Source organism: Rhipicephalus sanguineus, chromosome 1, assembly GCF_013339695.2.
Source record: "Rhipicephalus sanguineus isolate Rsan-2018 chromosome 1, BIME_Rsan_1.4, whole genome shotgun sequence".
Classification (NCBI taxonomy): Eukaryota; Metazoa; Arthropoda; class Arachnida; order Ixodida; family Ixodidae; genus Rhipicephalus; species Rhipicephalus sanguineus.
Genome location: NC_051176.1, coordinates 173946034 through 173974012, shown reverse-complemented (window position 1 = coordinate 173974012; position 27979 = coordinate 173946034). Strand labels below are relative to the sequence as shown.

General features: G+C 42.5%; 1 protein-coding gene across 1 annotated transcript; it reads left to right on the top strand.

Moving 5' to 3' along the window:
- The first annotated feature begins 146 nt into the window (after positions 1 to 146).
- LOC119402555 (inositol polyphosphate multikinase) lies at positions 147 to 27058 on the top strand. Its single transcript, XM_037669708.2, has 5 exons — positions 147 to 454; positions 8368 to 8553; positions 10758 to 10933; positions 17108 to 17189; positions 24876 to 27058. Exons 1-5 carry the CDS (start codon positions 364 to 366, stop codon positions 25178 to 25180), a joined length of 840 nt encoding a protein of 279 aa, XP_037525636.1. The 5' UTR covers positions 147 to 363; the 3' UTR covers positions 25181 to 27058.
- Positions 27059 to 27979: the final 921 nt, after the last annotated feature.

The following is a 27979-nucleotide window of genomic DNA, read 5'->3' as shown; positions in this document are numbered from 1 at the left end:
CAAATTTTGCGAAAGTCCGAATTTTATTGTTTTGATTTATCAGTACCGCACTGGGCCAGCGCTGACTGGGCACAGTGGCACAGTCAGCACAGTCTCGCTCATGGTCGCTTCACTCATCATCATCTACTGCATAAATGTTACGCAGCTGATGTGAGGGGCGCAAATATTGCTTTAGTTCCGCTACACCGTGCGCTACACTACTTTTGGTTTGCCTTAGTGAATTTTAGCTTATTCAGCGCTGCAGCTGTAGAGCGCTTGCAGAATCATTTCTTTGTGGAACGTAGCATTCATACAGTTTCTGAAACTTCATCGCAACGTCCGTACTGCCTGACAAGAAGTGTTGCGTGTTTTTGAAAGTTGGCCATGAATGTGGGAACTCCGTTGCCCGATGAAACGTTGTTGTTCGACTATCAAATCGCCGGACACGTTCACGGAAACAAAAAAACCAAGTTAGGTAATTCATGCCGCGCATTAAAGCGCGCGTATTGCAAGAATCTTGGCTACTTGGTGATATGACGGGCGTGGTATGTCAGGGCAAAACGGGCCTGCTAAGGTAGTTTCAGAGCTACTTCTCTGATAGCATTAGTGTGCTGTTTTGACATTAGCCTTATTTGTTATCAATGCATTTTCGTTGTATTGGCGCACCTACACATGTTCTTGCCCTGTGTTGTCAAATCCATGTGATCTTGTGCGGAGTGTATGGTGTTAAGAATATATGGTTTGTACTATAGTCTATTTTGTAAACTTTAAAACTGACCCACTGCAGTACTTAGTGGCATTCATATTTTTCTTAGTGTCAGGTCGCGGGTTCACGGCTAAAAAAAAAAGCTGCTTTGACAACATTAATGAAGAAACGCGAATGCCTACTGCCAGTGTTGCTTTGGGATGTCCAGTTTTTTTAATTTTAACTCGAAAAATAGACGACCAGTAGGCATGACTTTCTCTTTGCTTAAACATGTATTTGTTTAAGAAACCACACTGAACATTTTGTGGTATACTAGATGCGATGTTTTCATGCTCTTATTGTTGTTGGGTGATTGCTCCAATGTACTGAGTATTACTTTCATGTGCTGGAAGGTTGGAACTGCACTGTGTGTTGCAAATATCGACAGCAGCTGGCAACAAATGGCAATGGAACACTAAGTCAAGCATTAAAATTTGGCAGGAACAGGACAGTAATGTGCCACATTCTTTCTTAAAGGGACTGGACTGGAAAAACTTTTTTTTAACCCACAACCAATTTTTATGGTACCTGTTTTCTTCAGTGCAACGAAAAGCTTACCGGTCAGAGTGTCTAATCATGGAATGGTAACGCGGAAAATGCTGTAAAATATTTGTTTCGATCTGCGTCTTCTATGATACACAACACATGCTGCAAACAGTGCAGTGACGGAAGTGCTGTTCCTGTTGCTCCAAACTGCTCCAAAAGAGAAATGCTGCTCCAAAGGTTGATATTTATTAGCAACTGCTCCGAAATGACGCTGGGAAAATGAGAACAATGAACTTTAACCGTGTGACCATCCAGTGAGCCTAACCAAAACCAAGCTGTATACTATCATCCTAGTGTGCTAGTATGCAGCTGTATACTAGCATATCGACAATGCCACAAGTACTGGCACTATATATATATACCTGACTTAGCTCTATATTTGTACCTGTCAAGCAGACTATTTTGGTGAAATGTGTGTGAGATTAGTTTGATATCATACTGATTACTAACTTGTGGTGACGACTGATGTGTGACTTATTACATTTACCTTTTTATCAGCTTTGACTTCCTGAAAAAGGCAAGCTTTTTCAGCCATGGTTTCAATTGCATAATCAGCGCTCTACTTGGCACCTTTTGATCTCGTACGTTTAAGTAGTGGTTGCAATCCAGTAAGGACATTTTTATTGAAGGAACTGACTCACGAGATATTTCTACCAAGAACTTCCAGTGAAAGAGTTTGCATGTGGTAGGTCAAGGCACCCCCCCTCCCACCATCGTAACTCGCGCCTCTGATCAATAATTATTGAGCTGGCGTATAAACGCTAGTGCGTTCAAATATGTGTGACTAGACGTGTATAAATGCGAGCCGGCGTAAGGCTAATAGTAATGCTGAAGTTGAGTAGTTTTTGTGCCAATCACCATAGAACGGCACAAAAACATGGAGCTCACTGACTCACTCACAAAATATAATTGGCGCTTAGGGCTTACTCGGACTCAGGCTCACCAAAACTTTCCTCACCCAGACTCACTCGGACTTGAGCTCACCAAAATATTACTCACCCAGACTCGCTCAGACTCACGGCTCGATCCGAGTCTGAGTGAGTTTGCTGACCTATGTTCAATGACCATCCATCTGCTTACTGTAAAATCCCAAGCATGCTCCCCTACCTGAGCAAGCACACCCTTCTTCTTTTCGGGAGATTCGAAATATGCACCAATGACCGAGCAAGCACATACCCCCACTCCCCAACCGCCATTTTTTTTTTCCAGTTCTCCGATACAGAATCCTGCAGCGCCGGTTCCTAGGAACCCAAGTTCTAGGAGTATTTAGATATGCGCACAATTTCTTAGTACCTTTACAGTGTGCTGCCTCGGGGTTGCATTCTGAGTTGTCACAAATTGTCGGAGCATTTGAAGAACGTCTTTCTCCCTGTCGTAACGCATGAAATTTCACACGAGAATTCCCTCCGGTTCAGTAAAAGCAGCAAATGCATGCGTATGCAATAAAGCATTTTATTAGAAGCACAGGTGTGCATTCTTCTTAGAGGTTCTTCCGCCACCATCTTGAATTTTGGTCCGCAACCGAGCAAGGGCCCCCCTCCAAATCTTGTCCGATTGTCTTTCACCATAGGGGAGGCGCTCGATTGGGATTTTACAGTAACTATTTGTTTCTTGCAATTTGCAGGGATTACAGTATTTGCAATAGATGATTAATAATAAATATTAATATTTATGAGATGCTTCAATAATGCTTTAAACTCCAGGAGTCGTTTGGAATATTTTCCCATCTGCTCCAAAAACACCAATAGTTGATCCAAACTAGCAGTTTTTCTGCTCCGAAAACATGTATGGCCGCTCCAAAGCACCATTTTTTCTGCTCCAGAATCTGCAAAAGCAAAATGTCGCTTCCATCACTGGCAGTGGGAGGTGAGCATGAGAGAGGTTCGTGTTTGTGCGCTGCGTTTGCTGCGCATGCATGCACTCCGCATGCATGTGCCGCGGCTCGACATGTTCCTAGTTGCTGCGAAGGCAGTGCATACTTTACTTTGTAAGCAGCACAGAATAGAGCGGGGATGGATAATATATGTACTCTTAATTTTGAAAACTAATTATGGTGCGCATGAAAGCATCAGACTACATACAGCAAAGTGAACGACTCTATAATCCATTTTCAAGGCTCTACTGCTAGGCTGTGTGACATACTGTTTTTTTGTGACTTTCAAATGCAATTTAAAATATAAATCTTACTCAGATTGCGAAAAGGATGCTTGAATCTGTCACCATAATTCACGGTCTTTTCATTTCCACCAGGATGTAATCGCCCGTTCTGGCCAGTTGTCGGTCCCTTTAAGATTACTGTCAACCTATTTGATGTCCACTTGACAAAAGCCCCTCTCAATGACCTCCAACTACAGCTGATTTCATGTTATGCCTGCACATTTTCTTATCGCACTACTTAATCCACTGCTGTCCTTGACCTTTGCTTTCCTCTCCATGGCACCCAATCTCTCATTCCGACAGACTGCTCTATTGCACATTAAAGAACCCCAGTTGTCGAAATTAAACCAGAGTCTCTCACTACAATGTCTCATAATTGTATCGTTGTTTTGGCACATAAAACACCAGGAATTATTATTATGTAATAGCTCCACTTATTCCTCTTAATCTCGGTTAGAATATCAGAGTGCACACATGTACGCTCTGATCAAAACTGCGGCCTTCCCATTAGTCGTATTCCATCCCATTGTTCATTTCATGGCCTTTAACTTCTCGGGTTTCATTGCTATCAAGCTTGAACCCATAGGCAAGAAATGTACAAGTGTGTATGTGTATGAGTGTATACTTTTGAAGAATGTCGGTTCACGATTTGAGAGCAGCTGCCATATATGTGCAGCTCACTTTCATTTGTTTAGAAATTTACTTCTTCTGATTGAAGACCCCTGTGAATACTTGGTGTCATTACCAAGAGGCTGACTACTGACCATAAAATCTTGTTTCCTTGTATGTCATCCTTTTTTTTTTTAAATATAACTTGTGAACATGCCCTTAGAGTTAAGTCCCCAATAATTTGATGAGAGCAATCTCTAGTGTTGTTGAAGAGGATATTGTCACCTGCAAACATTAGGTTGCTTATATAGTCCCTAATAATCCTGATTATAACCGTTTGCAGCTTTTTTAAATACTTTTATTTTTTTGAAGTTTGCAGTGAATAAAGTGGGAAAAAGTGTTTCCATCACAGTCTTAAAGGGACACTAAAGAGAAACAATGAATCGGTTTAGATCGATAAATTGTGCTCTGAGAACTCTAATGTTGTTAATTTCGCCATCATAGGTTTATTAATAGAGGAGAAAATCAAGTTCAAAGTTTCATTTTTGAATTTCGTGCCGAACTCTCCCCGCGTAACGTCACGGATTTCAAAGTATATTTGTCATATTTTGGCGCCATTGGCTGAACAGAATTACCCTAAACTTGGTATGTTAAGCCTATGGCCCCCTCAGAGGACAATGTACTTAATTTTCACCGATTAGGAACTACGTAGTCCCTAGTAGGCGCTGTCAAAACATGTTATGTTACGGTGAATGGTGCGGAAACTTCAAGGTGGCGTCGCCACCCACATTTTGTTTTGGCGTGCTTTCTCGCTTACTAAGCGTCATCTCGCAGCAAGCGTGGTGTTTTTGGTATCGTGAAAGAGTACTTTACTAATATGAAAAAAAATTGTTTTGCTCTTTAGTATTCTTTTAACGGTATCTTTCTTCTTGTAGAGAGCTGTGGTAGCTATAAAAGTATATTTTTCAAGCATTTGTACATGTTTTCTCTACGCATTTATCATGCAGTTCATCCATGAAAGCTGGTATCTCTATGACACAACCAAATGAATCCAACAGACATTTAGGCCAGGGAAAGCATGGGGGACATTAATTGTTGGCTTTAACTGTATTGTAATAATTATGACATAAATTGAAATGAATTATAGTGGACAAAAAATAGCCCTTTACGTTGGCGAGATCCGAACCCACAGCCTTTGAATTATGCGGCCGATGCTCCGTCGTAGCTCAGTTAGAGCATTGGTTGGATAATTTGAAGGTTGTGGGTTCGGATCCCACCAACGGAAAGGATGATTTTTCGTTCATTTTAATTCACTTGAATTTACGTCATTGTTTATACACTACAGTTAAAGACAACAATTAAAGTCCCATGCTTTCCCTGGCCTAATAGTCTGTTAGATTCATTTGGTTGTGTCTGACATAGAAATGAGCTCTTTGAAAAATTCCCCTTGTTTCGTTTGTTGACATTAATATTGCATGATCTATGAAGCGTTCTTACAGGTGTTATGTTGCACTGACTTGTTCATTACCTGATAAGCTGGATGTGTTCAATTGTTGTACCACTTCTGACTATAGCAGACCTTGTTAAATATATCTCAGGAGCAGACATAGATAAACTTAAATTACAAGCATTAGAGGGCATTGAAGGAAATCCGTTATTTTTTTTTGGCAAATCTCGATAGTGACAGTGTCAGACATTTTATTTGAAGTATAGTCTGTTTTGACTAAAAAGCAATAGTTATGCTCACACTGGAATTAGTTTTTAAGCAAGTATTAAGTTGCAAATTATCAGTTCTTACTTTGGGCCACTGCAACACTGAACAAAGTGCGCTATTCCTAAGCTGTCCCTAGTGTGTTTCGTGTCAAAGTGCTCAACCTATTATGCACTTTTTCAGAATAAGAAAGGTTGTGCAATGTGAGAAATTAATAAAAATGAAAGTTCTTTTATTGCGCGAGTTAGATGGGCTATTTGTTTAGTTTTTCATGCCTAAATGTAGATGCACTCGCAAACATACAGCATGAATAAAAGACAAGGAGCGGCATTCACTGTCCACCATTGTCCTGTCTTCATGCTCTGTGTTTTGAAGTTTCTGAATGATACACTTTATAACATGCAACTATGGCATGCATTTATTTTCAACTTTCTAGATTGAAAAACATGCCACAGCATTATAAAGCAGCAAAAGATGTCAAAGTTATTAGTAATGTTGTTAATAATTTGTGTTATAGTAGTATAAAATTATTAGTAAATCATACAGTTAGAGCCCAAAAACGGGTTTCATGAATATCAGCCTGGTGAGGCCAGGTCATGTTTCATTAATACAAAAAAAAGCAACCAGCAACAATTGGGCCTCAGAAAACAACGTTTTGAGGATTCTACCAGTCCAATAATAAAGCCCCCTTCTTAGTTAGGGCATCGGTATTTTTGTAATTTCATTGTAACCTGTACAGGTACTTCAGTGTGCATTCAAATCTGTGTGTACAGAGGGCTGAATAATTGCAGAGAACTGTAAAATGTGTGGTGTAGTGGCTCGTAAATCTTCTAGTGTTCTTATTTTTGAAAAAGTGAAAAAGCCCACTCACCTTATGTATGCATCACATGTGTGAAGCCCCATTTCTTGCCTACTACAGCACAAATATTAGAACCATAAAAGCAGAGCAGTGGAGCTTTCTGCACATTTTCAGCATTTTCATTAATGAACCTTTGTTGGCTGGAACAATGTTTTTCAATTCGATTTCAATTATATTTCTGTAAAAATGGAATTCCATTGCTATGCGAAATTAGCAGTGACTTCTTCTGTTGGAGTCGCACACTGTAAAGTATCTTGGTGATCACACTCAGGGGCGTAGCCACGTAGTAGTAGACCGGACACATGCACCTTCAGAAATTTCTGTATACCATAGGATGTAAAACAAAGTGCAACAACATCCACCTGGCCAGCCCCCACTTTCCATTCAGGGGCGTGCCCCTCTGAAAAAAGTTTCTGGCTACACCACTGATGCTCATCATACAAAACTGTTTGAAAGTGTGTAGCAGTATTCTAGTGGACAGTTGTACTGTTGACATGCCTCCCAAAAGATGCTATTGCAAGATGATCACAATGTGTGGTAGTATAGATGCTGCAATGGAGATGGTCCTATCAGCTTAATGTTGGAACAGACTGTTGTAAGTCATTTTATTTTCCTTCTACATCACCCCTAAACAACAACCAGCCACTTAAGTATGGTCATTTAGAGCAAGAAAAGAGAGACAAAAATGAGGAAACCAGCTGATTGCTTTCTCTCTTTTTTGCGCAAAATGGCCATACATATTTGGTTGCTTAGCACGAACCAACTAGTCCAGTAACATGTGCCACTGGAGTATATCCATCATACACTGGCTTTACTTGTGGGGAGAAAAGAACATAATGATTCGAATAATAACTGCCCAAAGCTGCTCCTTGGCTGTGGAAAAATTGCATAAACATTGGTACGTGGGTGTTTTTTCATCCTGCCCTCGACAAAATGTAACCATCCTCTCTAAAACAAAGCGCTCAACCTCAATAGCGGAACACCGTAGTCATGGGCAATGAGTAAGATCAATATAGTAGGGAATACAGTATCGCGTAACACAATGAATACCCTCTGTGGTAGCTTAGCAGGTAGGGCGTCGCACTGTTAAGCTTGAGGGTGTGGGTTTGATTGTCAGCCTCCGCAGATGCATTTTGAAGGGGGTGATGTGCAAGAACATCTACATACATGGATTTAGGTGCAGTTTAAGGAACCCCAGGCGGTCAAAATTTATCCAGAGTCCTGCACTATGGCGTAGCTCATCATGATACTGTGATTTTGGCACATAAAACCCGATAAACTATTATTATAACAGAATGGCTACATTATTAATTAATGGAATACAATAAGATGAACTCTAGATGAACAGTTTAATGCAGTATTTCATTATATTCCAGTTCAGGTGTGAACATAGAAGAGAGTTGTTGCTTTTGTGTCCAGCACTTTTGCTAGGAAAAAAGTAAAGTAGAAAACGGCAGAAAAAAAGTAGCGTAAAGTGTGTATTTTCAATTTTCCTTTGTGAGATTTTTCGAAAATAAGTTGTGGGAGGTTATAGTGCAACAATTATGTTGTGAATTCCTCAACTAAATCTGATAGCCTGAAAGATGCGGACTCCCATGACTAAGTACCTCTTCTATTTAAGGAAACTGGCATGTTTCCACCATAATGTTTTCTACTATCTCTGTTAGCATGAACTTCACTTTCTACATATCGGAGTACTTTGTGTTAGTAGACATATTAACTGTTTTTTCTCTATTTTATTTTTTTCCTCAATACTTGTAGGTCTTCTGAAACACAAAGATGGGTCTATCTTGAAGCCTTTGTTAAGCAGCGATGAGCGCACGCTACGAGAGCACAAGTTTTATGAAGAAGTTTTTACAGCTGAAGAACCCCTACCAGACCTGCTGACACTGAGGACTTTCCTGCCTAAGTACCTGGGAACATGGAAGACTAACTACCTTGGCCAAGGCATGGGCATAACATTTTATTACATGGCTGTGCTTGTAATACTCTCTTTATAAGAGTAATTAACCTCTTAGTGCTCTATTTTCTTTGTAATCTTTAAAAGGTTTTAAACTTTATGGCTTAGATTTTTGGCCCAATATACTCAGTGCACTTATATATCCCTTTAAGGTCAATATATCGTGATATTACTCACTTTCTCCTTCAATAAATGCTGGAAATTTATGCAGATTCAACTCGAAGTGAAGGTATGCTTTGTTTGCTATCATAAGAAAACCCGTAAGTAAGGTCTCCCTGGTCAAACTGCCAGAGAAAAATGTGAGAGTAGTACTTATTGAGGCAAAGGAGCACATTGAACTTGAAAAAAATGAAAACCACGTATCCTTTTACAGTTGGGTTGTTTGCTCATTTGCCACATATCTTCTGCAAGTGCCTCATGATGTCAGTCCTGCTGCCTGTAGTTGTAAGTGGTATGACGGGCTCCCTCTTAGCAACTAGGATTTTTTTTATGGATGATGATTGGGCCTTTCCTTGCTTGATAATGCTAAGCAGTCTTCAAACTTTCATTCTCATTTGGAGATCCCTGCACTGCTTGGTGCAACATGAAGTGAGATGTACTACTGAGTCACAAGAACGAACAGTAGACATGATACACTAATTTCACATTAGTAGTACAGGTATTGTGTGTGTCCTTTCCATCATTTCTTGTGGCTCAGCGATGGTGACATAGCAGTAACGGTGGTGCTACTCATGTGTTAGTATTTTGTTAGCCGACCTGGCTTCGAGGGAGCCTGCCAGCTGTGCATGTTTAGCAAGTGTGCTCTGCCCTTTAGTTTGGCTTGATCCATGGATGCTGAAAATCTGAGTGCCTGTGTGTGTGTACTTGTGTATGCTATTCCTTTGATGAAGAAAGTAGAAGTAAAAGAATGAATGAGGGATGGTCAATGAGGTTAGGAGGTGTTCACTGCCTAGATAAGACATTGGCATAGATCTAAAAAGAGCTTTCCGGAAGAAAGGTCGAAGGGCAAGAGCAAATAAAAAATGTCACAAAGAAGTCAGAGAAAATGAATGCTGATTGGTGAAAAAACAAAAGGCTGACAAATGGGGCACTTACACTTGCTGCCATTCCAGTGTCTCGTGGAGACAGCTGGTTCCATCGGCTCCTTTCCATTGGTGTCCTTTCTGCCAAATATAGTGTTGAACTATATTTCTTCTGCTGTGGGCCCTGATTTTCGTGTGTCTGCGTCAACTCCAGGACCTCCTGTTCTGGTCAGTCACATAGCGTTTGCTGTGTGCCATCCTAGGATGCTTTCATTCTGCATGTAAAAAAGGACTTGTTCCACAAGAAGTGGCTCTTCTCTTCGGTAGGGTCAGGCCTTCTGTTGGTCACGTAAGGCACCTGTGCCGGATTCTCCACTCTGAAATTTGGCAGCAGGTATGTGTTCTGTATGACTGGATGAAGACTATGTGCTACTTGTGGGACACTTCTGTCGTGGCTGAGAAGAAGTTTGGGTAGCGCTTTGTCCTGTCTTCTTTCTTGTGGTGTCGTTTCACACTAAAAAAGACCTATGGATTCACACCAACTAGCCCGCCAATGCATTGTGTTGAACTATATTTCTTCTGCTGTGGGCTCTGATTTAAGTGTGTCTGCGTAAACTCTAGGACCTCCTGTTCTGGTCAGTGACATAGCGTTTGCTGTGTGCCGTGCTAGGATGCTTTCATTCTGCATGAAAGAAAGACTTATTCCACAAAAAGTGGCTCTTCTCTTCTGGTGGTGTCAGGCCTTCCATTGGTCACGTACAGCATCTGTGGCAAATTCTCCACTATGAAATTTGGCAGCAGGTACGTCTTCTGTATGACTGGATGCAGGCTATATGCTACTCGCGGGACATTCTGTCATGGCTGAGAAGAAGTTTGGGTAGCGCTTTGTCCTGTCTTCTTTCTTGTGGTGTTGTTTCGCACTAAAAAAGCACTATATATTCATACATATATGTTTCAGTGTATGTTACAAGGAGCTTGTGTATGAGGAATTGCTGCTGCTTTTTTGTTTGTATTCTTTTATCTAATTAACCTATGGGTAGTTCATTGCAATGACTGTTGCATGAAATGCAGCTTGTATAATTTCTCATGACACAGCATCCTTTATATTGTGCCCTGTCACCTGCCTCCCTACTGGCTGCTACTTTCATAGATATATGCCTCCTTGGCAGAAGTGGAGTATCTACGCTTGGATGACGTGACTCGTGAGTTCCGGAGGCCTAGTGTCATGGATGTGAAGATAGGTGCCCAAACGTATGACCCATTGGCAGCACCTGAGAAGGTTGCACTCGAAGAGACGAAGTATCCATGGAGCCGGCAGCTTGGTTTTCGTATTCTTGGCATGAGGGTAAGATTATGGACTCGTAAATGCTCATATTTATTGACAGCTGCCTTAACGTTAATTGGTTTGCCCAAAAAACATGATAGCGCAGACACAATATATGTGAAAAATCCTTTCGTTATGGCTAACCCACCGTGGTAGCTTAGCACATAGGGTGTCGCGCTGCTAAGCTCGAAGGCATGGGTTCAATTCCCGGCAACGGCGGCCGCATTTCGATGGGGGGCGAAATGCAAAGGATGCCCGTGTACTTAGATTTAGGTGCAAGTTAAGGAACTCCAGGTGGTCAAAATTTACGGAGCCTCCCCACTACGGCGTCTCTCATATCATGGTTTTGGAACGTAAAACCCCAACAATTATTATTTCATGATGGCTGAGAAAGACCTTTCACATGTGACTGGTGTAAGGGAAGGCCATATTTTTTGGTTCCTGTATTGAGGCACATCTCTCAACTGCATTGACACAGGAACAAAGTAAAATGAAGCTATTTGACGTGCCCTTTGAACTTAAACAAATGTAGTTGCATGAGTTCACCTGTGATGTTCCTATGTGCCAATAAACTGCTCACCAACTTCAGTATTTCTGGTGGTTTTGGTTTGGGTGATGTGCTCAATACTTGAGTAACTCAGTGTAGAAAATGTTACGTGCCTGCCATGGTGACTTGTCATCTGTGGTATCATACTGCTGAGAAAGAGGTCCACACCATGGTAGACACGTTTCATCATCATCATCAGCCCGACTGTGCCCATTGCAGGGCAAAGGCCTCTCCCATGCTTTGCCAATCCAGTCCTGTGCTTGCTGCGGCCACGTTATCCCCGCAAACTTCTTAATCTCATCTGCCCACCTAACTTCCTGCCTCCCCCTCGCATGCATGCCTTCTCTTGGAATCCAGTCTGTTACTCTTTATGGCCAGCCAGCTATCCTGCCTACATTCTACATGCCGTGCCCATGTCCATTTATTCTTCTTGATTTCGACTAAGATGTCCTTAACACCCGTTTGTTTCTTGACCCACTCTGCTCTCTTCTTGTCCCTTAAGGTTACACTTATCATTTTCCTTTCTGTGGCTCGCTGCATCATCCTCAATTTAAGTTGAACCCTCTTAACTAACTCCTAGCTGTCCCCAATCCCTAACTGTCCCCAATCTAGGGCCCTGAAAACCTCCTGTAAGCATGCAGTGAATAGCATTGGAGAGATTGTGTCTCCCTGCCTTACACCCTTCTTTATTGTAATTTTGTCAGTTTCTTTATGGAGGACTATGGTGGCTGTGGAGCCACTGCAGGTTTCTTCCAGTATTTTTATATATGGTTCGTCGACACCCTGAATCTGTAGACACATTTCACTGGAGGCAAGAAACGCTGATATAGCGTGATTTGTGTGCTCATTAAACGAGGTGCAGTGCCAGGTGGAGGTCACGGGGGCAGCTGCTTTCCTTTGAAATTTTAACTTGGATCCTCGTCGCCTTCCCTTAGAGCTCTAGAAAGCCAACCCTGTAGTTAGACCTTTCAAGGGCACCCCTACCCTACCTAAAGGACCTCTCTCATTGTGGCTCTCAAGTGAAAAATCCTGGCACCACCCCTGCAACCAAAATTAACCTGGAGACTCTCTTGCAGTGTTCTTCATAACCCACTGTGCAGTTTCTGGAAATTAAATTGTGCTCTTTAATTTTTATTAATACAAAGAGCATTATGTGCACCAGCAGCTTTGAACCATGCCATGCAGCGCAATAATAATAATAATAATTCTCGGGGTTTTACGTCCCAAAACCACAATATGGTGATGAGGGACGCCGAGTGGAGGGCTCGGAAAATTTCAACCACCTGGGTCATCTGGTTATGGTGCTCAACTGCTGACCTGAAGGTCGCGGGATCGAATCCCGGCCGTGGCAGCCACATTTTTGACGGAGGCGAAAATGCTTGAGGCCTGTGTACTTATGTTTAGGTGCACATCAAAGAACCCCAGGTTGTCAAAATTTACAGAGCCCTCCCTCTATGGCATCCCTCACAATCATATTGTAATTCGGGATATTAAATCACAACAATTATTATTATTATATCATAATATGCCAACATAAACTGCAGAGGAGGTTAAGGTTGAGAAAACAGCAGCACTAGAATTGGTCAGTCCCCTGCTGTGGGTGTATGCTACTTAAAGTAAAAAAAAAGAGACAATTTTTACTTGGTGTTCAACAGTAGTGAAAGCGTTTAGCCGCACAAATCAGCACTGGCATGTTTTAGGTCGCCGCACATTACTCTATTTTACCTAGGTTCTTTCATCGCTCATGTTCACGCTATTCACTTTTTGCACACACAGCCTGCGTGGAAAGCAGCCTTGATTTTAAAAAAAGCAAATAAGCCATGACTTATTGTTACAAGCCAGCCATGCTGCTGCCGGTTTCTGAAAGCAATAGCTAGATGTAGGTGCTCAGGCCGAACACATTAGCACGTTTAATCTCATGCTAGTCTTGCTTGGAGCTTATTATATTTTTCAGTCGCGACAGACTGCATGTGATTGTGGCATCGCCACAGAAGTTTTCCCAAGCGCATAGTTCAATGTACAGAATTGATGAGAAAAGGAAGAAAAGAGATTATATATATGTATGTACAAGTGGCAATTCATAGTGTCTATTGGGAAGTCCAGGTGGAGTCTGTGCTGAGTTGAAGGGTACAAGTGGCAGTTTATGACATAGAGGCACAAATTGTGGGCAGGAGGACGTTACAGATTCAGAGCGTATTGGAAAGGGGCATGGAATTGTGTCACGGCCGCATTGGCGAAAGTGTTCTGGCATGGTTGTGTGCCAAGTGCCTGCTCAAGGACATAGCTGTGGGCGAAGTGATGCTGCTGCCGTACATGAAAAGCCGTACATGTTGTCCTATAGCGACATCTGTGCACTCATTGTGATGTGTCTCAGTCAGCATAGCCAGGCACACTGGCCAAATCTTGTTGGAGCTATGGGAAAGGGTTGCTTATAAACTCTCAAGCATCACTGATGACGTCAAAAACATTTTTTTCGCATGATGGCTCAGTGGTGACAGAGTCGTGAAACGGTCAAAGTTGCTGCAAGTTGACTTAACTGTAGACTCGTGCTTCATTGTGTAGTCAAGTGCAGCTATAATAGTTCGAGGTGGTAGGTCTTGGTGACCAACGAGACCTGTCAAGGTTGAGGACATGGCTTGGTGGTATCGGCCCTGGTAGATGGCAAAAAAGGGCAGGTTATCACTGCTGCTGAGTTGCTGTTGGTTGTGCATTGTCCCAGTGATCCAGCACATAAATGAGTGTGGACAGTGTTAAGATCTCTGGCTGTAGAACTTGAACACTGAGAGGACTTCGCATTTGGCAATGGAAAGCCATCTTATCACAACAGCGGAAGATTTTTGGCATTTCGCATTGGAATTTGGAGGGTTGTGGATGAGCTGTGTTGCACTGATGAAGCGTGGATAATGCGAGAGAATGTATTGAGGTTGGAGACGGTGTTGTGGGGCTGGAGGATTCTGCAAACAGCAGTCACTGGTACAGAGGTGAACTAATGGTGAATTCCATTGGCAGATTCGGAGCACTTCCGGTAGCAGTTTTCGTGCTCCATTCGGAGCAAGTCTGTTCCATTGGCGGATTGATAGTGCTCCTTGTATGTTTCATTGGCAGATCTGGAGCTGGTCCGGCGCCAGATTTACTCCACGGAGCAGCTCCCTCTACTTTGCGAAAAGCGGCGGTTTTGACCGAACGTCACAAGCTCCCCACGCTTGCGCAAAGCGTGGCGTACCGCGTGTGCGATGAAATGCGCTGTCCGACCGCACCCGTTCCTCTCCGCTCGCGCCCGTGAAGGCGAACACTACGCGAACCGCGAGGAATGCTGGGCGCTTGCGAAGCAGATGTGCGCTAGCGCCCCCTATCGTTTGCTCTGGCGAGGGCTTGTGTTCCATTGGCAGCTTTCCTTCGGATGCTCTCCACGAAGTGGAGTGCTCCGGCGTAAAGTTCGTCGGCCACTCCGAATCCGCCAATGGAATTCACCATAAGGGGGAGTGGTGCTGGTAACTGTAGCTTTGCGGTGTGGTTATCAGATTCAAGGTTGTCATAGATGCTTGGTTCTGGTGTAAACCGGAGCAATGAGGGAAGGCCATCTGGCAGCTCACAACTTGCGTGAAGATAGCACAAGTACATTGCAACAAGGTGGCTGCTTGAGCTGGTTGGTACAACATGCTTGACGAAACCTTTTTGAGTACACAGAACATCTTAAAGAAGATAAAATGCCCTATCTTGTCCTTTTCTTCAAAATGTTCTGCGCACTGAAAAAGGTTTTCCTTGTCAAGTATAGCACAAGTATTGGTCATTCACATTGTTGTAGTAAAAGTGGCTCTCCAGCTGAAGAATGAACAAGATGGTAGGATTGCTGCTGTAAATCTTCCACAGGCCAGGCATCTGTGGGAGGGAAGAGCACAGTGCTTCAGAAAGTGGTCTGCCTGCTGCTGCTTGCTGATAAAACTCAAATGCTGTGATGTCAGGTTCCTTGTGGTGGGCATTGAAGGCACCACAGAGATTGTGCCCATGATGTCCCTGTGCTGGTGAGAGAAAACTGCGCTTTGTAGAGCTGGTAAAACAGAATTCAAGGTTGTTGCAAGTGAGCTTTCCCAGAACAGGAGGCAGAGTGTTCGTGGCAAAGTTCAATGAAGGAGCACCAAGGACTGTAGAATAGTGAAGAGTGCTTGAAGTCCACTTGACAATGCCTTTGGAATTCCCTTTGGAATGGTCATTGCACAGCAGCATTTGAGTTGAGGAGTGGAATCATAGGCTGAGAGTGAGTTGGAGGCTGAGGCAGGTGCCTCGGAATGGGCGGCATGGTTGGACACATTGTTGTGAGGCCATGGTATTCATGGAGCACCTGTGAAGTGATATCGAGGATTCGAAGTGGTGTAATAGCCAGTAACAGCTTGGCAAAGATCCTCGTAGACGTCCAGCCCAGGAGAGGCAATTGGTGCCAGAGGACCTGCCACTAGCAAGCTTTCTGGCAGGTCCTGCTACGCATAATAGTAGCACAGCAGTGGGCACATCACACATTTGACTGTCCATCTAGATGAACCACTGGGTTGGCCTGTCAATATAGGATTTGCAGAGGTTGTACATGCGAGCCAAAATGTGTAATGTGGTATCATGCTCACCTTGGGCGAGTCACTGCAGTGACGCTGGTATGGCCAGGCTCTGTCATCAAATATAACCAGTATGTGAAGGTGGCTCATTGAGGAAGCCGTTGCAGCCTTGATTTATTGTTAGTGGCCAGCCACGGTGCTGACGATTTCCAAGAGTGGTAGCTCAACGTCCATTGTCATGTTCTATCTTGTGTCAAGCTTGCAAAGCTAATCTCTTCAGCCACGACCTACTGATGCCATTGTGGCGCACCACAGTACCATTGGTGTACCATTAGGCTGGCTGCCAGAGAGGTGGCAAAGGGTGCCACTCTGTTTTTTGCTTTCTTCTGCTTTTTTCTGCTTGCTTATTAATTTTGGTGAATTTTTCACACCTGAGTACACACTGTGACCTTACAGGCTCATTAAACCTAGTCTAAACATTTGACCAGACATAGCTTGTTTGCTCTGTGTTCATGAATGATCTGAAGGAGCATCAGCTATTGCACAACATGTAGGAAAACAGAATAAAGCAATGTAGCAAAACAGGCTTCTCACATAACGGGAAGACATTCCCAATAACTTAAGGTTGCGTGAGTTATCAATCAATTATGGCATTGGAAAAGTAACTGAGGAATTATGAAGAATTAGGCAATTATTTTATTGCATTACATTTGCCACTTTTATTGTACCTTGCTGAAGTATGCATGCAATAGGATTCGTATATGGCATTTTGACATGTTATTGGCTGTTTTTTACACATTTTGTTTCAGCAACAGTTTTTTTTTTGTTTTTGCTTTCAGTTGTGAAAATGTCAGCTGAAACACTGAGACATGATGCATACATTGGTTATTCTTGACAGATTTCAGAACAGGCTATTTGTAACAATTTTAATAGTAAGTTGCAAGTGATAAACAGTTATTCAAATGAAGTAAATAAATTGGCATCAAAATTACCACCAAAGAAGTGCAGTTGACTAATTACAAAATAAAAAAAAACATATATAAAAGCCTACTGTGATGGGACCTGTGTTGTGATTTTGTAATAATAAGCATTCTTTTCTTGCAGGTTTTTGACCAGTGTGAGCAAAAATATCACGTTTATGGAAAAGATTATGGCCTCAAGCAAACACCTGACACGATACTGGAAGGTGCGTTTTGTTTTCCAATGCACTGGTTGTATACAGAAGAGTGTGTAAAAGACATTAATGCTTATTTGTGCAGAAAACTGACACAGTTTGTCACAAACTGTGTCACAAACTATGTCAGTCTTTTGTGCTAGTAAACATGAATTTCAACAGAAACCAAATAGCCAAACTTTTTACCTTTATTGTGCGAAAGACGTAGGCCTATTAGTATTTAGGCTGTTATTTATATGCTGAACATTGAAACATAAAATGATCTTTAATAGGATATATTAACCTGTCTAGTTTTTTGACATGAATTGCTCTCTTCTCATAATATAGGAATGGTACCTGAAGTCCTTGTTCACTGCAAGCCTGGTAGTTGACTCTGCAAGCTGGTGCTCCTTTGCAGTCTAAGCAGTGGTTTTAATCTAATTCTGATTCAAGCTAATGCAGTGGTTCACATTGTCACTCGCAATAGCTTGCAGACACTGGACAAAAGAAATTATGATGGTGTCTGACTGCTGATTGTGTTTTTTTCTATTTGCCACAAATGCCACATCACCAACAGAGGACCCCAGTTCTGTCAGAACCAAACAAAGGACATTGCCACATTCAGAAAGGTGGCAATGTTCGACTTGTTGTGCTCAGCAGCCAGGGCGACTAGCACTACATGACACTTCATTTGCTGCATCAAGCTGTACACTGCCATAATCGAAAAAAAAATGCAGCAAATTATTGATATGTGTAAATATATGTGAACCTACATGCTTGATATAGATATAAAGTCAACAGATAATGAAGCCAAGGATAGCATAGAGGATGTTATTTGTAGTATTTAATTAAACGTAGTAGTTATGAAAATAGAGGGAAGTGAAAGTGGATGAAAAAAACAACTTGCTACTGGTGGGGACCAAACCCACAACTTTCACACTATGCATGCATTTCTCTACCAACAGAGTTTAAGACTACTTTAGGTTAAGACCGCTGCTGTTCCTCATACACGTCTTGGGTATTTCTTTATGTGTAATCCTGGGAGTGCTAGCAGTGGGACTAGTAGCCATGGCAGTGAATTTGCAGCATTCGTTTTTCTCCACATGGCATCGTGGCATCACGTAGCACATAATCTTTTACGAGCTTGCATCTGACCAATAAACTCTCGTGCTACCTTATGGCATCGAACTTGCAGGGTTGGGATCCTTGCCATGAAATAAATGAAAGAAGGGAAATGGATTGAGCGATCTTTTTTCTTGTTAGACACTTATGAAGGCAAGGATGCATAGGGGGCGTAATTTGTAGTATTTAATCGAAGTGTAGTAAGTAAAAGGAAATGAAAGTGGAAGAGAAAACAACTTGCCGCCAGTGGGGACTGAACCTGCAATGTTTTTGTTATGTGGCAAGTTGTTTTTTTCTTTCATTTCTCTGTGGCATAGGTCGGCAAAAAGTGCGGAGCTCACTCAGACTCACTCATGAAACATTTCTTGCCATAGGGCTCACTCACACACAGGCTCACCAAAATGTTCCTCAAACGGATTCACTCAGACTCAAACTAACTAAAATTTTTCTCAACCAGACTCATTCAAACTTAAACTCACCAAAATATAATTGACTTGATCTCACTCATACTCGGACTCACGGCTCGATCTGAGTCTGAGTGAGTTGACTCGTTAGTCCGTTTGCGTATATGTAGCTTTTTCTACCATGGTGTCAGTTCTCTTTAAAGGGAAGCTGAAGAGGTTTTAGAATTCGATAAAACTTCGTGGTTAGCAAGGACCGACATTATTGTCGACAATGTCGTAATTTTTTCTGCGGTTGTTACAGCAGGAGCTTTAGAATATGCGAAAGAAAAGTTTGTCTTGCTCCGCCCACGCTAGCGCGCCGAAAGTGTGGGCGTGGAAACCTACGTCATCTTCGGTTCCTTTGGCGAAGCCGTGCTGCACTCTGACGGAAGGTTCCCGCCGCTTACCGATATGAACTGTGAGAGCACTGCTTATGTGACGAAGTCTCAGGTAAGTATAGCGAAGCTTAAAGTTCTGCAGCTGGATTACGATATCTGGAATAACAACAAACAGTGCTACGTGAACAAGCATCTCTCGTATCTTCAGCCGCAGCCTCCGTGGCTAACTCGTGACGTGCCGTTGCTGTAGCTAATTGAGGACGCCACGCTTCAGCAGTGCTGCTGTTGCAGATAACGTGGCATACTGAGGATGACGTCACCGCGTTCGCTCAGCATCTCAAGAAGCCATGTGGCCACAGCATCTGTTTTTTGCCAGAAAGTGCTATTTGCCTTCACTTTTGAGAACTCTCACGTCGCTTTTCGAATTCAGTAGGGATCAAACTGTCCTCAGATGCTCCAAAATCAATTTTAAAAAAAGTGCTTCAGCTTCCCTTCAACACCAATATCTCGCATAATCGGTGCTCTGCTTGGCGCCTTTTAATCTCGTACTCTCAAATACGAGTTATCAAAGGTTGCAATTCAGTATTGACAAATTTATTGAAAGAGATTACTCACGCGAGATATCTTTATTAATAACTTCTCGTGGAAGAGTTTGCGGGGGAGGTCAAGGCACCTCGCCCCCCTCTCCCCCTCTGCATCTCATGCCTCTGATCAATATTGAGCTGACGTATGGACGGTATAAACGTGAGCTGGCATAAGCTGAAGTTGAGTGGATAGAACCATAAGTCGGCCAAAAATGTGGAGCTCACTCAGACTCACTCTATAAAATATATTTTGCACTTAGGGCTCACTCAGACACAGGCTCGGCACAATTTTCCTGAACCGGACTCTCTCAGACTCTGAGTCACTAAAAATTTTTCTCAACTGGACTCACTCGGACTCAAACTCACCAAAACATTACTCACCCGGACTCACTCAAACGTAGACTCACGGCTCTGTCTGAATCTGAGTGAGTCTGGGCGAGTCAGTGAGACTCAGACAGAGCAGTGAGTCTGAGTAAGTCGACTCATGAGTGAGTTTGCCGACCTACGCTCTCTGGTTTTATAGTTACTGCACTTTAATTACATACAGTGAAATCTCGGTATAACGAACTTCAGGGGACCGCGGAAAAATGTTCGTTATTCTGAAAGGTCGTTATAGTGAAAGCCCAAAAATTTACCATAACAATAGAATTTCAGTAACGCAAACGTCCTACCTTTGCAACGGTACGTCCTTGAACTCGTTTCTCACAACAATGCACACGTGAACGTCAGACAAGGTACGTTTATTTGAAATAGTCCGTGATCGTTTTTTTGACGGGTGCAGCACAAACTCTGCGTCACGAACGATTCTAGACCATCCGCATTTTTATCCGCCGCTTCGGTCGCTGTTCCGCTTTTTTCTATGAATATGCGGAGTTTCCTCAAGTAGTCCAACGCATCTGTGGCCGACACGGACTCGTCGCGATCTTCGGGTGCTACCGTGACATCGTCGTCCATGTCATCGCTGCAATCCTTTAAGGCCCAACTGCATGCACGCGAGTTTTGAGCGACGGCCGACAGGATTTGCTGTCGCGGAGGGCCATCCATCGCCGTCGTTTGTCACAGGGGTGCAATCGCGAAACGATGCTATTTCCGATTCCACACGGCTGGCTGATCGCGCTGATAACGCGGACGGACCGTCGTTCTGACGACTGGCCAAGCGCGAAAAGCACGAAAGGCATTGGAATCTGAAATAGAATCGTTCCGCGATAGCATCCCAGGTTTCTGGAAAGCCAGAAAACATAGCTTGTCGCCCGGAAGTGAGCGATATCCAACAACATGGCAGCATCTCTGACCCTTGCTTCGGTTGCAATTTGCTCGTGATGCTTCCAATCGGCGCGTACTTCAAGGAATGCAAGTTATAGACTACCTTATTTACAGCCCCATCTCACGCGGAGAGCGAGGCAGCGGCCGTATTTTGTCGTTATTTATGATCGACGGTTCGTTTTGATGTTTCGGTGGTAGCTTGCTGCAATGTCAACATCGTCGTCGTGTGAGGTAGCCCTTCTCCCTGCGAAGCAACGATGTGAGGCGCTGCGGCTTTTCTTAAACGTTCTATGACAGCAAGAGGAAACGTTGTCGAGATGCGCCTCGTGGACTAACCCCAACATAACGCAGTTTACAAAAAAGTGCGACGTAGCGTAGGCAGCGTACGCTTCCGGGCGCCCCATGGGATCACAGCAGATACTACTGCCGCGGTTAAACATAAGATTGCGAAAAAAGGAAGTCCCGAAACGCTTTTATGGCATCTTTATCCCAAACAAGACAATAATAAATTTGGCATGTCATTCGTCTACTCTGTAATTCTTTTTCGTAATTTGCCTGCGTGCGCGCAATAGTTTTCAATCGAGCAGCGCGATGGAGCCCGTTTGTCGCAGTCGCATTCGCTCGAAAGTCGCGTGCTATGCATGCGGTTGGGCCTTTACAAAACCTGATGCGTTGTCGCCTCCGCAACGAAGGGGGAAAAAAAAAAAAAGTTCTCCGCCCGCGTCTTTCTCCTCCCGTGCCATCTCAGGTTTTAGCGGGAGGGCGTCCGCTCTTCGCGCTGCGTCGTCTGCTACCTTACAGCTCCGACCGCCATGACCGATACACTGAAATTTAAGAATCCTCGCATTTCGGGATATAAGTTCGTAGTACTGAGGTGTTGTTAAGATTACACGGGAATTAAATAACGATCGTTATTCTGAAATGTTCGTTATTCTGAAGTTCGTAGTAGTGAAATATTTTTACATTGAAACTATAAGCAGTCGGCACGGGATTTCTTAAAAGTTCGTTAATTTGAAATGTTCGTTAATGTGGTGTTCGTTGTAACGAGATTTGACTGTACTACAAATATTTCCCCCTGTGTTATCTTTGGCTTCATAAGGTTGGTTCAAACAAAAAATCTACGCCATTCCCACCCCAAGTGAAAGCTGTACGTACTGCAGAGGATTGATTTGCCTCTGTTTCCCTTGTGTTTATCTGCTGTTTTTGTGCTCTTTACTGCTCTTTTCGTGTGATTATGTCATATTTTGTATCCTTTTCTGTTCTTTTCTTGTGATTATCTGATTTGTTTCGGGATTATCAATTTTCTTTTCTATGGTCTCCCTTCTACTGTTTTTCTACTGTTTGCTGCTCCGAGCGCGGTGCATCTAACTCCCGGTGCTGGTGTTTCGCTTCCACTTCTCTCTACCATAGATCTGTGTCTAACTCTCAACACTGGCATTTCACTGTCGCTTCGCTGGCTCAGACAAATGAATTAGCCCTTTCGTGTCCACTGACAAGCGCACACTGGTGTTCCAAACGTGCAGCCTGCTCAGCTTAGGTGCATCAAAAATAGGACCTGTGTGACACCAATGCGAGGCATGAGACAATGATAGGGCAATCCCTTAAACTGCTCTGCAGTTAAAAAGAGCCCTTTGATTCATTGCGCTTCTTTGGTTCATTAGATAGGTATAGCGACACTGCTCCATCCATGGCATTAGTGATCTCAAATAGCTTGTGCACCTGGTGTATAGTGCTTGTTGATGCACATGCTCTTCTAACAGGGAGAGAGTGAAGTTACTACACTGGAACAAAGGCTAGACATTCTTAAGCTGCGAACTACTATTAATTTGGCAAGCAAGAGGCTGCTGCCATTTTTATTATTTATTTATTTAGCACATACTACCCCTCCCATTAGAGATTTTTGCAGGAAAGGACACAAACAATAAATATGTAAAAGTCAAAATGAAGAAAAAATTATGCAAAATAACAGAACAGTACATCCATACATGTGAAACATCTATGCATCCTTGTGAAGACTTAACTGTACAACACTCATACAAAAATCATATCATACCAGTATAATTATAATCATCCAATCATAGTCACACAGACATATGTAAGATTTATATAGATTTACCAGCGCGAAAAGACGAAACACTTAAGAAGGAACACACACACCGCACTGAGATTCAGCACTGTGTGTGTGTGTTCCTTCTGAAGTGTTTCGTCTTTTTGCGCTGGTAAATCTTCATTGGTCTATGGAAACCAAGCAGAGGTAGTGTATTCTAGTACTGATCTAACGAGTGTATTATAAGCTAGTAATTTAATTTTGCAGGGTGCTTGACGAAGGCATCGCTTAAGAAAAAAGAGCCGCTTACGTGCTGTTAAAGTAATATTATTAATGTGGCTATCCCATGTAAGGTCAGACGTTATTTTTAGTCCAAGGTACTTTTGCTGTGAGACTACTGTTACCAGGTTATTATTTATGGTGCAAGGAAACTCGTGTGCGCGATGTTTTCTTGTTACTCCAAAAAAACAGTTTTTTTTTAACATTAAGGGTCATTTGCCAGTTAGTACACCATGCGGAAACTGTTTTAATTATTTAAAGTTATGTGGTCGATTGGAGAGGTAATTTCTTTGTAGCAAAAAGAAAGACTTTTTTCTTGTATCCTTATGTTGATGGGGATTTCAGTAGGTAAATCATTAATAAAGATTGGAAATAGTGCAGGAGCTTAGTAATGAAAAATTCTAGAACACAGAGTGTCGCTGGAGCCAACATTTTGACAAGCAGACTGTTGCAGCCTTGAAAAAGACACGTTGGCTTGTCGAAACGTTGGCTCCAGTGACACTCCGTGTTCAAGAATTTTTCATCTCTTCAAGCTTCCATCTTGCCTTGAACTTCTGCCTTTTTTAGCTTAGTAATGACACATCTTGGAAAGGTAACGAATTTCTTGAAAGTGAGCATTATAGATATCCAATCAATGCTTTGGTTCTTTAATCAAATTGTTATGTGGTATGCCTGATTAATTTATTAATTAATTTCCTCTTCTTTTTTTTTCTCAGAAAATCACTGTTATGTTAAAATTTAGTCTAAACCTGCACTCCTACCAGTGATGGTATAAAGGCCAAGAGGAGGGCTGTGTGTATGGGGGAAAAAGTCTGAAACAAAGTGATGCAATAATGTGTTTGTCCCTTGGCGATACTACTTTTGTCTTCTTAGTTTACTGGGTTTACTCATTTGTTTAAAAGGTGCAATGTGTTAGGTTTCCCTAATTTATATTTATTTTACATTGATATCAGTAGTACACCAACCAGCTCAAAAGCTGTTGTTGTATTTGAGCTGTAATTTTATATGAGATTTTTGTTTAATAACATTCTACTGTAGTCCATGCTGGTGCTTCTTTAAATCCACCAAGGTGTCGTATGCTGGTTCATGTGGTGCAGTTCTGTGTTCTTTAGCATTACTATGAAATGGCTCATAAAAAGCACTTAGTTCAAGATTATATTCATGTGCTTCAGTGCTGCAGCACAAGAAGCCTGATGCTCATGCTGCTTAAACTTCCTTGTCCAACTCATGTGGCTGCAGGAATTGAGTTTGAGCGCTTCACCTGGCTCAGTATTGCCCGGGTTACAATTGAAATCTTGTGTTCATTCACAGAATGTTGAGGTTTGTTATGTAAATATGGAAAATTTCTTGTAGGGTTATAAGGTGGAAACCTGGATTTAGAAGTTCTGCCTGCAAGTACAAATTCTTGAAATTAAGGTTAAAGTGTATATAGGCACTTGCTATAAATAGAGGTATTTTAGCCTACTTGCGACAAAAAACAAATGACCCTGCACAATTCTTGCATTGTGTATCCCAAGTTATAATGTCTTTAGTTTAAATTTGAACCCCTCCCCTCCACCTGTCGATTGCATCGATTTTGCTGAGGCTTGTTTTTTTTTTTACTAGTTTAGAACAGTTTCACATTTCTGGGTCCCCTTTTACAGCCTTCCAGACATTCCTTGGCATGACGCGTCAACAGCCCAATAGCCCAAAGTTTCTGCCAGACCTATTACTTCAGCTGGAACACATCAGGCAATGGTTTGAGACTCAGCGTGTTTATGCCTTTTACTCAAGTTCGCTCTTGATTGCATATGAATCTCTGTCTGATAGCTCTGATGATCAGAAGATTCATTGTGTTGCCAAAATGATAGACTTTGCTCATGTTTTTCCCACATCTGAGTGCGACAAAAATTACCTGTTTGGAATCTGCAAGCTTATTAGTGTACTGCGTGAAATTGAAGGTCTATAGCAATGACGAGCGAACAGTTAAAATAAGTTTTTATTTTACTGTTATGGGACTTGTAAGATGTTCTTTCTTATGCACAATGTATACAGACTGTGATTAAAACTTGCCATTTATATAACATATGCATCAGCATTTGCAGTGCACATACATTCTTACGATGGCAAATAGTTGTGATCCGCAGTCCACTTTTATCCTTTTAAAAACACTTAATGCTTCTGACATACCATTCAGCCATATTCATTTTCTTCTAAAATCTAGAAGAAGCTATACGGCCAAACTCTATGAAAAAATTTCTATTTCTGATTTCATGATTCTGATTACAGGAACACCGTCCTTTTGACGATGTAGAAGATACAGATATGTAGCTTCATTTGATTCTCATGGAAGAAATGATGCCGTGCGTGTTTGGCAGCTTATATTCATGTGTACCATCACTATATTTGTGTTGGTCTATTGTTTTGAAAGTTATTTACTCTGTAGCCCAATTTCTTGTCTGTGCACCTGTTAGCTTGTATGCTAACTTAAATGCAGTTACAGCTGAATACCTTTATAAGAGACATGCACTGGGGAGCAGCTCGTGTCCTTTATATGAAGAGCCTTCTATAAGTGGGGTACCATGTTCTCATTTTCTGACTGACCCTTATTTCGATGTAGGCACACTGCAACTAAAATATGCACAAAAGAAGGCTATGGCCTTTTGCAATTTGTTAATTATTTTATTACTACGCTGCTTGGTGGATTGCTACATAGAAAACACAGTCCATGTTTTTTCCTGCTCAAATCTCCCAATACGTGGCCATTGCTTCACTTTCTTGGAAGTTGGCACAACAGCTTGTTCACATCAGCCAAGGTGCAGCTGATTGCTTTGCTCGCATTTGTCGGGTACATTTGTCATGACATGTCATGTCGGAACAGTGTAAGAGGTAATGTCTGCACTGCACTCTGGTTATGCTTCATTCTTGTGGACACAACATGTCCACAACATATGCAATGCTTCTTGATTGGGATTGCACCAACAGTAGAGCCCACCGTGCTCCCAGTTATTCTTGACTAGACACATGCCCACATGTGCTGTTGCACTTGTATTCTTCGAAAGGGAGAAGTGCTTCTCTTCAATGGATTCCTGTTGCAGGGGTTTCTCTTCATTTTATAGCCGACTCACCCACTCTGCATTTGCTTAGGTTGTAGTAAAGAGTGAGTGCATGTGTCTTTCATTTCCCTTCGTTTCCACATTGGATACAATGGCATTTATCAGCCAATGACTGTGCAGTTAAAGTTTGTTAAAGTTGATGTCTGTTACAAGTGAGATTGTTGACAAAAATTGAAGAATAACTTGCCCTTTACAGCCAATTGTCTTTTACATCCAGTGTTTGTTACAAAAGAGATACAATTCATGGGAGAGATAGGGCGGCCAACCATATCGTTCAGTGGTGTCTATTATATCCAGTTGTCTGTTACCTCTCTCTCTTATAAAGTGGTTCAACTGTATATTATTTGACTCTATTGGCGACATTCATCAACAGTGAGCTTTACAACTTGTGGCATTTATTACTAAGTGACTGGGTAGCATCACGTCATTCAGTAATTTCAAGCCGAGATATAAGCATGAATGAAAAAAGAAGTCAGCAGAAGTGAGAACACTCGACTGGCTGACATGTCTAAGGGCCTGTATTCAGCAGCTTCCAAGAAGGTGTTCTTATGAGACAGGGACACTGAAGAATGTGTTGCAGTGCTTCTTCGTCTGAATTTATTTTTTTTACCCCTTTCTTATTGTACGGAATGCTGTATAATCTATATGATAACATTACATTGTCACAGTGTTGGTGAAGTTTACTGACATATAACAGCAGGGAAAAAAAAAGAAGACTGTTATTATTATAAAAAGGTTTATGTCGCATTCATATAAAAACTGTGGAAGCACACGGCAGCTTTGTAACATCATTTGCAGTCTACAAAACCTCAATAACGGCTCAGAAACATCCGTCCAAATGAGGTGTTCATAAATAATGCTACATTTGAATGCCACACTTCTTGAAACCATGCATAGCCATTAAAGGGCCAGTGAACAACCCCAAGGTGCCAAATTTGTGAAGAGATAACTGCATACTTCTATAAGGTGAACATGCTGCCACAAGAATTTTGCAAGTAAGTGCTGTAATAAGGAAGTTGCAGAGGATAGAACAACCCTTTCGTGGTCTCTTCAGCTGGTTTCGATTTCTTGCTCGGCCTCTCCACCCTTCTCCACTGCACAGGGGGGGGGGGGGGGGTGTAGGTGTAGCCCATCGTCATGGCTACACTCACTTCGGCAATGTACCAAAGTGTCAGCAATTACGTCATCGGCGCACAGCCAACGACCGAGCAAGGCTTTCTCCGCATGTCGCTTGTGTCACTTATTCACAGGTGCCGTGGTGAGGGAGTGCGGCGCAAGGCACTGATGAGGTAAACAAATAGGTGATATGGATGGATGGAAAAACTTTATTTCGTCAGAAAACAGTTGGGGACGTTTCCGTGTTAGATGGCCATCAACCCAAGGTTGACGGCGACCTGTGTGGCCCACTCCACTACCCTTGTCTGGACGACTGGGTCTGAGCTGGTCAACACGGCCTCCCACCGCTCGAGAGAGGGATCACGCATAATATCCGCCGGTGGCGGCACCATACTACATTCCCACAGTATATGGTCATAACTTGCCACTGCCTGGCGCCATTTGCATTGTGGCTTAATCTCCTCCGGGTACATTTTGCTCAACATGTATGGGTTGGGAAAAGATCACGTCTGCAGTTTTCTCCAGACGCATTCCTG